The following is a 14365-nucleotide window of genomic DNA, read 5'->3' as shown; positions in this document are numbered from 1 at the left end:
AAACGTTACTTTAACTAGATAGACATCGTTAAACATAATATCATGTGAAGATGAGTGTGGCATATTTCACGTTTACGTTGTAATGCGTGTAAAGTGGTTCGGGGATTTATGTATGGTTTATAGAGCCTGGATGTAAAATGCTCAGAGGTATCTACTAGTGCACATACATGTATATTTATGTAGGGACTCACTCTTTGGCAATTTGAAATTTTCTTTTATTCTAGGTTGGCTTCCAAAAGTAAGTTCAGGTATACATTATATACAGATAAGCAATAGAAAACACTCATTACAACGAAAAACATTGGAAGTATCATTTCGTTTATAGAAAATCATTTTACAAGATGGATACAATCTTTTTTTCCCGTTCCGGTTGTCATGGCGGAGTAGTGTTTTGTGTGTGTGGTCGTTTTTCACTGTTTATCTTACGAAAAGTGATGTTGTTCTTATGAAAAATGAGTGTTAAATAAACTGGAGACAATACTTAAGTGCATTATGCAAGGAAAATAAAGTGGTACGGACTTTTATTTAAGGAATTTAAGGAATTAGAGAAGTAAGTGAAGATCTTATTACAGTATTGTTCAACTGACTTTACACGCTCCACGATTTTCCACGATTTCCCACGATTTTAACAATTCTCAGGCTGATCACGAGAAATTGACTGTTCTTCCTCGGATTTTGTCTATATTTGACAATCACATATCCTTATATGGCTTGTGTTAGTATTGATAGAGTATACTACTAAAAAAACTAGCGTATGTCTGATACCAATACAACAACCCCTTCGACACCAACTGTCAACAACACTAAAAAGAGGTTTCTGTCATCACCACAAGATATAGCTGATTTAAAAAAGGGTCGATTCTTGGACAGTATCATGGAAACTGCTGGCAACACTAGTGCTGTTAATAGCTTAGCACTTTCAGACACTGACTTAGAGAAAAGCGCACTAGTACTAAAGTCAGCTTTCCAGGATGATATTCTAAGCCTTATCAAACCGGTCGTTGATGGCGTGGTTCAGGGTCTGCAATCTAGACTAGATCTTTTGAGCCATGAAAATGCAACTCTGAAACAGGAAAACGAAGATCTCCGATTACGCGTCAACTCGTTGGAGAACATGATAGATGACGCAGAACAGTACAGCCGCAGGAATTGCCTACGACTTACTGGTATACCCGAGACAGAAGGCGAGAGTACAGATGACATCATTATCAAACTGTGTAAGCAGGTCAATGCTGACATAAAATTGTCAGATATTGACAGAAGTCATCGTGTTGGTAAACCCGACCCTTCCAAAAGCAGACCTATCATAGTCAAATTTGCAACTTATCGGTCACGTCAAACCCTTTACAAAACTCGTGCGGCGCTAAAATCGACGGGCTTCTCCGGTGCCTATCTAAACGAGGACTTAACCCGTAAAAGAAGCCAGATCATGTACACCGCCAGGCAACTTGTAAAATACAAAAAGCTGGAGGGCTGCTGGACTGCAGACGGGATCATTATGGTCAAGGACCTCAATCACCGTACCCATAGGGTTGTTCGACATGATGAACTTAAAGTGTTCGAATAAGTCCCCTTTTCTGCCTTGAACAGTATATTTCACGTTTACGTTGTAATGCGTGTAAAGTGGTTCGGGGATTTATGTATGGTTTATAGAGCCTGGATGTAAAATGCTCAGAGGTATCTACTAGTGCACATACATGTATATTTATGTAGGGACTCACTCTTTGGCAATTTGAAATTTTCTTTTATTCTAGGTTGGCTTCCAAAAGTAAGTTCAGGTATACATTATATACAGATAAGCAATAGAAAACACTCATTACAACGAAATACATTGGAAGTATCATTTCGTTTATAGAAAATCATTTTTCTGAACAAACGAGTTGTTAGCCTATAATCTTTACAATCTCGATGACATTTCTCCTTAATACGTTCTCCCGTGGGTTTAACATTTTGTTCTCGTACTTCATTAAAATGCTTATTTGTGTTTTTTGTATTACACTGCATTGGAAATAACGATGCTTAATGGATCGGTTTTTGTTGCACACAGCAGAATGTATGATATTCAGACTCTCTCTCTGACTGCACGTTAGCTTATCATAAATCTATTTTTGATGACGCATTGTTATGTTTAATATTGCAGTGTTGAAGGCGCGAAGCAAGTATGTTGTCATGGCAGCGATTCTTATCCTAGGACTCGTATTTACGACACTACTGCAAACGTCCACCACAAATCAACGACAAAACTTTGCGGTGTTAAAGTATATGCCACTCGCTGTTGTTCAGGATACACCACTCGCTGTTGCTCATGATACGCCACTCGCTGTTTTTCATGATACGCCACTCGCTAGTGTTCAGGAGACACCACTCTATGTCGCTCTTGATACGCCACTCGCTGTTAGTCAGGATACGCCACGTGCTGTGGTTCAGGATACACCACTGATTTTTTCTAACAATACGCCTATCGAGATTGAAATGGAAACGGTACTAACTGTTGCTAAGGATACACCTGTTCATGCCACCAATCATACTCAACACGCTGTTTCAACAGTAGCACTACTCGCTAATTCCAGAGATACGCCACTTAAGGTTGCTAAGAATGAAACCAATACGTCCCTTCAACCGGATGCCCTAGCCAGATATTTCAACTCAACAACGTCGACGAAAACAATGGTTAGCTTTCAGTTTCAGTAAATTATAGTAAAGTAAAGCTCCAGTTACACCAACAGAGCATCAATCGCATTATAGTACGAGGCCCTCGTTTAATTTTCGACTGCTGACAGAGTATATTGTATAATATATATATATGTTATTAACACATATCTTTTGATAAGCCATTTGTTACAATGGAAGTGTGTTGTTTTCATTCACGATAAAAGTAATTAGAATTTCGAGCATCCAAACTTTAAAATGCCTCTTCAATTTAAGTCTTAAATTCATGGCCCGTTATGCCTCCTTTTATTGATTATTTCAGGTCAACAACACGCGTTTACTCCGATTTATAGAGGAGATCATAGAAAGCGATGATAGCCGAGGTCGACCGATTACACAACTAACGGTTCCTCAAGTCACATGCCCCGACCAGCCTCAGCAGACGCGTATAGAAGACCTCCTGTGTATGCAACCACCCAAGTTCCAACCGGTGTACAAGAACCCGTGCTTTTTTGCCTCAAATGGGTTGTTTCACTGCCTCCCGTACTTCCAAATTATAGGAATGGACAAGTCGGGAACCACAGACCTTTTCGACAAGATCGCGCGGCATCCAGAAGTGCATGGAAACAACGGCACTCTACAGAAGGAGACGATGTGGTGGAGCTGGAGACGCTATGGACTTTGGTTGCGTGGGAAAATTGAAGTTCAGAAGTTCAATAGGTACGTGGAGTACTTTGATGGCGCCGCGGCAGAAATACAGCGGAACCCACGCCACGTTACGGGTGACGGTACGCCGATGGATATGTGGGACATGAGAGGGTGGCCGGAGATTCCACAGAACGCCGGTCAAGAGTCGCCGCGGTTCACCACGCCGCACCTCATACATCATATCAACCCGGGTGTTCGCCTGTTGGCCATCTTCCGGGAACCCACTCGGCGGCTAGAAAGCGACTATTTCTTCCTGAAAATTGGAAAACAGACGCGGGAATCACTCCATGTTGAAATCGCGAAAGCTATTGTTAGTTTACACGAATGCACGAGAAAAGCCACTCTACGAACGTGTTTATATAAAAAGGATCTTATAGAAAAGTTAAACGCCCGGATTCATCTCGGGTTTTATTCGGTGTATCTGCGCGAGTGGCTGCAGGTTTTTCCCCGGGACCAGCTGTTATTGTTTAGAACGGAAGACTATTCTCGATCGCCTCAGCGCCACCTACAGGTTGCAATACACTCAATCAATAATAATTCCTGTGAGCTGTGCCATAGAGCTATGGAGATGTATTCTGACCGTTTAAGCTTACAGTTTGTAAAAAAGTATTTTAACGATACTCTACTTCGCATATTCGTTCTGGTAAAATTCTGAATGCTAAGTATGAAAACAGATGTTCATTGCTGTATGAAAACTTCCTTAAAATATCAAGAGGCTATATATGATTTAAGTTTGATTACTCGTCAAATAAATAACAAAGTTGAATCGTTGATTTAGAAAAAAAGTATAGTTAATGTGTCTGTACATTCATTTGTTGCCGAATCTCTTCATGCTACCATCGCTTTGATTGTATTCTTAACGTTCTGTCACCTTCAGACTGTCTTCTCCTACCTGGGTCTAGAGCACGTGACAGACGACACTCTGCACGCCATGACGTCATCCAAACGCAAGCACGTGACCAAAAAGGCGAAAGGCGCCGGTATTTTGGATGAAACCAAGGCGCTGTTGCAGGCGCTGTATGCACCGTTTAACAGGGACCTTGCACACATTCTTCAGGTACGGTGAAAAGTTTGTGGTTGGATTTGTTTCTAAAAATTGATTTTTATTTAATTAATGCAGAATCGTTACACCATACGCTCGCGTGTTATGCACCTTTCGTCAGAGACATTGCAACAGTTTTGTAAAGGGACGCTTTAACAGTTTGGGATCGGAATTTATAACATTTTTATGAAATAGATATTCGGAAGCAGACTTCGTAGAATCCAAACCAGGTTAATTTTACACTATGTGGTACCGCACTTTGGTGTCAACCCAAATTGTTTGCTCAACACCTTTAGAAATGAGTTCGCTATTTGATAAACTCCAATGTGCGTTTCAGTGGAACAAAAACATGGACAAACGGAACGAATTTATCATCATCATCAGCAACAGAAGCAACAACAACAACAACATGATAATAAATCATTCTTCATATTATCAACATCTATGGAAGCATATTTGTGCCACCACTTAACAACTTAAAATAACATGAAAATAATGGAGGATTTCGCGTAAAAGAAATTCTTTTCGCGAAAACAGATATATTTTCACGGAAATAAATATATTATGTTAACACGAATTTATGCATGTTAGTGCTCTAAACTGCCAACACATACAGATACAATTTTCATGAAAATAGTGGAAGATTTCGCGAAAACAAATAACTTTTCTCGAAATCAGATAACGTCATGAAATTATTAATATAAATTCGTGAAAGATGCCAGTTATATAAAAATAGATGCTCTTCAATCGGTGAACATTGTCTTTATCCTACAGACCAAGAACTGGAGTGTACGTGCATACTTAGCAAGTAGTAAGTTTCCTTATATTGTTTTATTTTTAATGTAAATGCATCTTTGTTGACGAAAATACATGTACCTGTTTTTACATATTTATTTTTAGACACAATAATGAAAATTACTGGGTGAGAAATGGATTTGCGATTTTTCTGTATTCATTAATGCAACAGTCTATACAGTGTAAATGTCACATTAAGAGTTCAAAGGTCGAAAACGGTACAGTACCAATGTCCCCCTTTGGAAAGCCACTTGTTAGACCTTTGGATTTTTTATTTGAATAATAGATCTCTCATTTTCTTTATGGTAATTCCAGATCATGTCCGCATACGATATTCAGGACGCCGATCTTCAGGGTATGTCATCATCACAGCTTATTGTTTTGTATCGACATAGAGATTATTCTATACGTGAAATTCTTGGAGTTATGGCCATACGACATGGAAAATTAACAAGCGAACGATCAATTGTCCGAGTCTTGAGACGTTACCGCCTGACTAGAGGCCAAAGTCAGCACAGTCTCGAAGAAATTATTCAAGGAACATTGCTTGAGTTATCAGCTTCCGGTGAAAATGCTGGTTACCGGCAAATGCGTCAAAGACTCCTGATTAATCATGGACTTGCAGCTACATTTGAGATGGTTCGTCTAATTTTAGGACTCATTGATCCACAAGGTGTTGCATTAAGGCAGACGGGAAGGTTAAGGCGGAGAATTTATATAAACAATGGTCCCAATTTTGCAATCTATTCAGATGGCTGGGACAAATTGAAGCCATACGGTTTGTCAATCCATGGAGCTGTGGATGGATTTTCCCGTAGAGTGTTGTGGCTGAAATGTTGTGATTCTAACAAAAAGCCGATGTACATATCCAGCTTTTATTAAGACTACATTAGGGAAATTAATGGCATTCCAGTTCGGGTTTACGGTGACCGCGGTACAGAAAATTCTATTGTCCGTGATCTGCAAATGGCATGACGATGGGCAGACGCAGATCAGTACCAGGGGATCCTAAGCTTCGTCTATGTTTCATCTAACAGAAATGCATAAGATACTCGTTTCTTTCTGTCATTAGTAAAGACATGAATGAAGTTTGCAATATTTGGAATACTCATCGTGTTCGTCGACATTCATGTCCTGCAGGAAACCTAAGGTGTTGTTCTTTCAGCCAGAAGTATATGGTGCAAGAGATTGTAAAATACCACTGGTTGACAATAGGGAATTAAATGATGTGGAACGGGAGTATTCTCCAGAACTTGATGTATCACAAGATTTCCTGACAATTGCAAGAGAAGCTGTCGGAGATTTGAATCGTCAATACCCACATAGAAACAGAGAAGAAGGAACAAAGCTTTTAGCTGAAATAACCATGTACAATGAACGCCTCGTTTAACACGGAAAATAAACAAAAATGAACTTCCTTACAAGCTGGCTAACGTGTGCATTGGTTGACAAAATGTCAATTAATAGATATAATTGTGTCTGAAAGCAGAGCAAGAACTAGTTTTAAACAAGCTGTTGGCTATGTATGCGCTGTCATTGCCATGTACGATTGTGTGTCAATAAAACAATACATATTTTGTTAGTTTCGCTTTAAAATATCATTTAAATATGTGGCCAAAATGCTAGCTTTATTTGTTATGAACACCCTGAAATTAAAAAAAACACAAACCAGGTTACGGTGTATATGGAATCAATACCGTCACGGGGGAAGTAGTGTTACACGAAGGGAAGAGTGTCTGGAAATTAAATTTCTGGATCACTGCACTGTTTGCGTAACACTTCCATATTTCATATGAACGGTGGAATGCTTCTGTTCTGCCCATGTGTGGCAATCCCCTTATACTGTCAAATAGTTATATTTTTTTCGGGCATACGGTATGTACAAGGCAATACAAGGTGCGCCTTGAGACGGTTCTGTAAAGACTTAAGATAAACGAGAGAAACTGACTCATTACGACTGTCAACTTTGATATCATTGTGTCTTGCAGTCGTGTCAGAGGGCTGTCGGGTGTCATTTTCTCGTGTTACCTTGAATGCAGGGGTTGTCATAAGGCACTTCTCGTCTTGCCTTGTTCCGCCAATGTGGGGTGAGAATAGCAGTTTTATGCCATACAATAAGAGTGTTTCATATCCAAACTAATTTTCATTATGCAGTAGTCTACATGTGACCTTGACCTTTGAGTAACATACCTCAAACACATCAGTATATGGATAAATACATCAAGAGTTATGTACAACTAACAATTTGTTAAGGTACAACTACACCGAGTATGTGAAAGTGCAAAGGTAAGTCAGATGTGGCTGTATTAGTTGAATTTGTTTAATGGTAATCAAGATGATATTTAAACAAGAACCGTTCGACATCCACACACTCGACTTTTCTCAGGGCAGTGCTAGATTATTGTTATAAAATGAAAATCTAAGTGAAAAAATAAACGTTAATATGGGGCATAATTCTGCCAAAATATTTTTTGGATTTTCTGTCTTGCAAGTTTGTGTTCTACTTTTAATAGTTAACATCAGCCCATTGTATAAAACTTGGACATCTTATCCGCCGGTTATCTTTGTCCACTGCTTAAATTTGTCCAAATTGGTTAAGACCTTGGTTAACTTTAACAACAACAAAAAAACAATATCCAAAGCATGTGATGGTCTCGTTAATCTTTTTATACAATTGGAATCCAAATTAAATTATCCAAAAACCAGAGCTATTATAAAAGATAACCAATGATAACTTTTATCAAAGTTTACACAACTGGCTGCAAGTGTTCAAAGTTAGAGGTGAAAACCTTTGATAGTTGTTGAAAAATGGACACCAATCACACACTTAAACATGACTGATGTCCTCAACTACAATGGTCTGACAACAATAACTCAACATGCGTCGAAAAGTATAGCTAAAACGCATTAACATGATTAAGTCAAGCAAGGGCAAATACAATTAATAATGACACTGCTTATTTTAGAAATTATTTATTTAAAATAAGACAGACTTTTTGTCATATCACAGCTAATCAATCGATGTGAATTCAATGTTATCAAAATGTTAAGAAAATAAGAAAAAAAAACACAAGAACTCCGCGGACGAAATTGTGCTACGGACGCAGGCAGGACATGAAACATTGTACCACAAATAGAGTTTTAACCTATAAGTCTTAGTGTGACCTTGACCTTGGGGGTAGTGACCTGGCTGTTCAGCATGACACATTGAACAATGATGGTGAACATTTGTGCCGAGTTAAATGAAATTCACTTGAAATATGACGAAGTAATGCTCCAGACACGAATGAGACATGCAACTGTATCATATATGGAGATTTGACCTATAAGTGTGACCTTGACATTATAGGTAGGTACCTGGGTGTTTAACGCAACACATCGTCTAATGATGGGGAACATTAGTACCAAGTTAAATGAAATGCGTTTAATAAATGACGAAGTTATGCTCCAGACACGAAACATTGTACCATATAATCATATATGGACATTTGACCTATAAGAGTGACCTTGATCTTGGAGGTAGGGACCTGGGTGTTAAAAGCAACAATTAATCTAATGATTGGAAACATTTGTGCCAAGTTAAATGAAATTTGCTGGATACATGACGAAGTTAGGCTCAGGACACAAAACCTTGTATCATATTGTCATATATAGGCATTTGACCTATATGTGTGACCTTGACCTTGGAGGTAGGGACCTCGGTGTTAAGCATTGCTCATCGTCAAATGATGGGTAACATATGTGCCAAGTTAATTAAAATTCGCTTAATAAATGACGAAGTTATGCTTTGGACACAAAAAATTGTATCATATTGTCATATATAGACATTTGACCTATACGAGTGACCTTTATCTTAGAGGTAATGGCCTGGGTGTTGAGCGTGACACACCGTTTAATTATGGGGGACATTTGTGCCAAGCTTAATGAAATTTGCTTGATAAATGAAGATGTTATGTTTCGGACACAAAACATTGTATCATATAGTCATATATAGACGTTTGACCTATTAGTGTGACCATGACCTTGAAGAATGGGACATAGTTGTTACGTGCGACTCATCATCAAATAATGGGGAACATAAATTTTAGCCAAGTTAATTAAAATTTGCTTGATAAATGACAAAGTTATGCTTCGGTCACCAAAAACTGTATCATATTGTCATAAATAAATATTTGACCTATAAGAGTGACCTTGACCTTGGAGGTAGGGACCCTGGTTTGTAAAGCGCAACATATCGTCTTATAACGGGGATCACTTTTGCCAGGTTAAAAGAAATTTGCTTGATAAATGACGAAGTTATGCTCTGGACGCAAAACACGATCATATTGTCATATATGGACATTTGACCTATAAGTGTGACATTGATCTTGGGGGTAGCAATCTTAATTTATGGCGAGACACATCGTCTAATAGTAGGGAGCCTTTGTAGCAAGTTGAGTGAAATTTGTTTAGTGATAAATGGAAAAGTTATAATCCGGACAAAAACGGGAGGGACACACTGACGCACGGACGATCGCGATTCCCATATCCCCCTCCGACCTATCAGGGGGGATAACAACTTAAACTTAAGGATATAAAATGCGAAAAAAACTTGAAAATTTGTGTTATACAGAACTTTTTCAAACTCTTCACATACATGCCTTTTAAACTGAGTAAGCTTTATTAAATAATAGTCTCAAAGATGACAATATGGCAACTTTCGCGAATTTTTTAAGGTTTCGTGAAAAGTTTTAAAGAAAAGTTTTCCGTTACTTTACTCTTTTCGTGAAAATGTATTATTTCCAAGGTGACATGAAAAGTTATCTGTTTTCGAGAAAAGTGATTTATTTTCGTGAAAACTTTAATTTATCTTTATGTGGTGGCAGTTTAGAGCACTAACAGGGAAAAAATCGTGTTAACATAATTCATTTTATTTTCATGAAAATTTATCTGTTATCGAGAAAAAAAATGTTTCGCGAAATCCACCATTATTTTCACGTTAGTTCATCTGGTAAGTAGTGGCACAAATATGCTTCCATAAATATCATTATTAGCTAATTCATTATCTATATCATCATCAGTATTTTAAATATTATCATGATTCCTCAAATATGATATATATCCGATACTTGTGTCTGATCAATGCATGGTGAACTACAATATAATTATGTTGACATACCAAATTGCAGTATAAACGGATTACTATGTTGATTACATTACATGATAGTAAACAGGTGGTTTCTACGAAGATAAAATGATGATGAAGGTGGCAACATTGGTGGTTATTAATATGATTATGATGATGGCGAAGGGGATGACGAGGATTTGTCTGTAGCTTTTAATGCGGGGATAAGTAGGCAAAGATAGCTGAGTTGGATTAAGAACATGTACCATTACAATACACTTCAATAATTATTACAAAAATGTATTATGATCGCTTACACCAAACATCGAACGAGCTCCGGTATTCAATAACAAAGAAGGGGTTAAACCGATGTGCCTTACGCACTTTTGGTATTGAACACCGAAGTTTGGTTGACAACCAAACCAAACTGTGGTTGCACAATGCTGTTTTCATCAATTAGTTTTGTATTATGCCTTTTTGTCGCAAAGTTTTAAATACTATGTACTGTCTGGCATGTAGTAAGCTCTATACAGGTCACTGTGAAATCGCTTGTTTAATTAATTTCAGGATGACAGTTATCTTTGGTCGGACGTTTAGACATTTACAGAGTCCACCTAACACAACGCTCGTGTAATAGCACTGATGAATTCGGCATGAAATGTCTCAGCGTGCAGAAAACGATTTTCTCATAACCGGATGTCCAATCACTGGTGCGCATGCGTGTCCAACCACTTGTCCAATCAACGGTAAACTTTTTTCGAACAAGAAAATGTGCGCCTGCAATTGCTGCATCATCATCACAATATGGAGGGAACTGATTATTTGTATTTTTAATGAAAGCCAATTTAGACTATAGGAAACCATGACACTCCAGAGACATTATCAGGAGATAAATTATGGTTTACTTCCGGTAGCGTTTTAGTTAACGCCAATATGTACTAGAATAATGGATGGCCTATTCTTGTATAGTACGAACGTGTATCTGAATTGATTACGTCTCTTAAGACTGCTTTTTGCGACAATATTTTTTCTGTTTGAATGTATTTATTCAACCACACCCTCGTTATGTTAATCGACGTTGCGGTTGATATAGAAAAATGTCGAGATATCAATTTTTGCTTTCCTGCGGATATTGTGATGTGTAACGGCATATCTATGTACTAGTATAGAGGATGTTACAATTCAGCACCGTAATAAAATTATTCTGTGGATATTGTGATGTGTAACGGCATATTTATGTACTAGTATCGGGGATGTTACAATCCTAGCACCGTAATAAAGCTATCATGTGGATATTGTGATATGATATTACTTTTTGTCAGGTTCATTTCGGTACTGTTATTTTATATGCAGATTGATTTCGAAACAACTTGAGATTTATATAAAAGATTTTGTATAATAATAATTATATCCCTCGCACAACGAACTTGTAGGGAGAAGGGGAGGGGGGGGGGCGGCCTATTTTTTTGACCGGAGATTATTATTTTTTAGTTACAACCATTTTAAGCTCACCTGAGCACAACATGCTCATGTTGAGCTTTTGTGATCGCCTTTTGTCCGTCGTCCGTCGTGCGTCGTGCGTTGTTCGGCGTCAACATTTGACTTGTTAACTCTCTAGAGGCCACATTTATTGTCCAATCTTCATGAAATTTAGTCAGAAGATTGGTCTCAATGATATCTTGGATGAGTTCGAAAATGGTAACGTTTGCTCGAAAAACATGGCTGCAAAGGGGCGGGGCATTTTTCCTTATATGGCTATATATGCTATAGTAAAATCTTGTTAACACTCTAGAGACCACATTTATTGTCCGATCCTCATGAAACTTGGTCAGAAGATTCATCCCAATGATATCTTAGACGAGTTCGAAAATGATATCGGTTGGTTGAAAAACATGACCGCCAGGGGGCGGGGCATTTTTCCTTGTATGACAATAGTAAAACCTTGTTAACACTCTAGAGGCCACATTTATTTTCCGATCTTCATGAAACTTGCTCAGATGATTTGTCCCAATGATATCTTGGATGAGTTCAAAAATGGTAACCTTGGCTTGAAAAACATGGCTGCCAAGGGGCGGGGCATTTTTCCTTATATGGTATATATGGCTATAGTAAAATCTTGTTAACTTTCTAGTTTGCTCAATCTTCATGAAATTTGGTCAGAACATTGGTTTCCTGCGTAGTAAAGTTTGGTTTTATTATGTCAATATCATGTGACATTAACTGTATTATGTAATTTTTCATAACACAGAATTTTCATAGTTAACATAACTGTTTAAGTCATTAACACTTATGATAAGCCTTTCAACTTAGAGATAACTGAAAGAAAGACAACATGTACATGATTTTGCAGTATTTATGCAGTATTTATCTCCCTTGTGTAATCTGGTTCAGTTAAATATTTTTAGTTCTGCTCTGGAATTTGGGAAGATATTGATCATTGATAAATGCACTGTTCTGAGGGAAGCTCTTGAACAAGGTTGGAATTTTGAAATAATTAAACTCTAAATTATTTTTAACACCAGCATCAAGACATTTTGGCATTATTTTCTAAATTATTCTTATTATTGAGATTATTTCTATTTGGCATTTTCAAAATTATAAAGACTCTTTTCTATTTCAATAACTTCAGTAAATTTTTCTTATTTTTACAATTGATTCACTGAAGTTTCCTAATCTCCCTAAATATTGTTCTTTAGATTAAATTAGACCTAATTTGTAAACTAGAGTTTTGAAGCACTTTCTAGACTAACAGTAACTTATATTTATATCAGTTTTTTTGACCGATTTTGAACTTCTTTTTACATTCATTAAGGTATTTGCTGTATTTTTTTCATTTTTGTAACGTTACTTAGATTCTTTAGACTTGGCTTGTACCTGTTCTTAATTTTCTGTCATTGTTCTTCATTTTCCGAGTTCTTGGTATAAAAATTAGTTATTTTTGTTAAAGCTGCCTTGGTTTTCACTTATAAATAAATTATTTGAGTGTATTTAGGCGTCCCTGACTGAACTCCTTTAGTTAATTGAATTACAACCAGTCAGTATAGTCATCCTGACCGGAAATAAGAGTTCGCCAAATAAATATTTCCGCAGTACATAAGTGCCCACAAAGTTACATAACTTGTAACCGTCCTGTGACCGGTTCATATGCGTAAGCGAAGGAGACCGCACTACCACACCTGGATAGGACAGTTGAGTTCGATAATGGTTTGAATCGGTATTATTGCATAAACTCTATCTATAATGCCCTCTGGTGGGGTGCAGAAATTCCGTTCAAGCCCTGTTATGTGTTTTTCATATCCATAATCTGGTCCACACGCAGTTACTTCCCTTCTCAAGCCTTCGACGACTTTCCAAGCATAAATGGGGAACCGAATAAGCACCAGTTTCCTCATGCATGCAGGGATAATGGCAATGCCTATTTCAATCCACTTTTCAACTTATACCATCTGCACTCTCTTGACAACAGCTTAATTGTATTGGCAACGTCAATGAAGTTGAGGTTATTTACTCAACACTTTCAAAAGACTATGCTGTAAATTTAAGTGATTATGTACCTTCAACGATCCTGCTGTAAATTCCAAAATAATTCCTCATTTCTTAATTTGCGCGGCTGCATTTCAACTTTGCATTAATCCACTGTTTAAACACATTTTAACACGTAAACTGCCTATCCGAAGGTAAAGCCTCGTCATTTCGGATGATGACCGAGTGAGGCATATGTAAAACACAACCTTGAACTGTATTGAAATAATCGAATTATGTTGTCGATGTCGAATGAACAAAACATTGTTTTCAATGTTATTTTAATTTATTTTGGTATGTGTGATTTGTTTATGCAATAATAGCGAAAATACACATTTTCTCGGACATGATCATCTGCGGGCGCTCTCAAAATCCGTTCCTGCCCGAGTGCGCAGGAACGGATTTTGAAAGCGCCCGCAGATGATCACGCCCTCGAAAACGTGTATTATCCCTATAAAAAAAACATGGCCGCCAGGGGGGGTGTCTTTTTCCTTATATTTATATAGTAAAAAAGCTCGTGAACACTCTAGAAGTCACATGTTTTG

The 14365-nt window shown here is 37.6% G+C and overlaps 1 protein-coding gene across 6 annotated transcripts; it reads left to right on the top strand.

Annotated features, from left to right (window-relative positions):
• Positions 1–3: 3 nt before the first annotated feature.
• On the top strand, positions 4–14160 carry LOC127858842 (carbohydrate sulfotransferase 15-like). Of its 6 annotated transcripts, none has more exons than XM_052396163.1 (5): positions 4–147; positions 2141–2670; positions 2972–3868; positions 4235–4414; positions 10866–14160. In XM_052396163.1, exons 1-5 carry the CDS (start codon positions 138–140, stop codon positions 10893–10895), a joined length of 1647 nt encoding a protein of 548 aa, XP_052252123.1. In that variant the 5' UTR covers positions 4–137; the 3' UTR covers positions 10896–14160. The 6 variants fall into 6 exon arrangements, with proteins under 6 accessions (XP_052252123.1, XP_052252126.1, XP_052252128.1 ...); XM_052396166.1 differs by having other exon boundaries at positions 11–238; XM_052396168.1 differs by lacking the exon at positions 4–147 and adding an exon at positions 153–248.
• The last annotated feature ends 205 nt before the right edge of the window (positions 14161–14365 follow it).

This window comes from Dreissena polymorpha, chromosome 14 (assembly GCF_020536995.1).
Source record: "Dreissena polymorpha isolate Duluth1 chromosome 14, UMN_Dpol_1.0, whole genome shotgun sequence".
Classification (NCBI taxonomy): domain Eukaryota; kingdom Metazoa; phylum Mollusca; class Bivalvia; order Myida; family Dreissenidae; genus Dreissena; species Dreissena polymorpha.
The sequence above is the reverse complement of the archived record's forward strand: the minus strand, read 5'-3'. Positions and strand labels throughout refer to the sequence as shown.

Bases quoted from the DNA above. Each gene is read 5' to 3' on its own strand.
- LOC127858842 (XM_052396163.1), top strand. The intron at 2,671-2,971 runs GTTAGCTTTCAG...TGATTATTTCAG, and splicing joins CAACGTCGACGAAAACAATG to GTCAACAACACGCGTTTACT. The intron at 4,415-10,865 runs GTACGGTGAAAA...AATTAATTTCAG, and splicing joins ACCTTGCACACATTCTTCAG to GATGACAGTTATCTTTGGTC.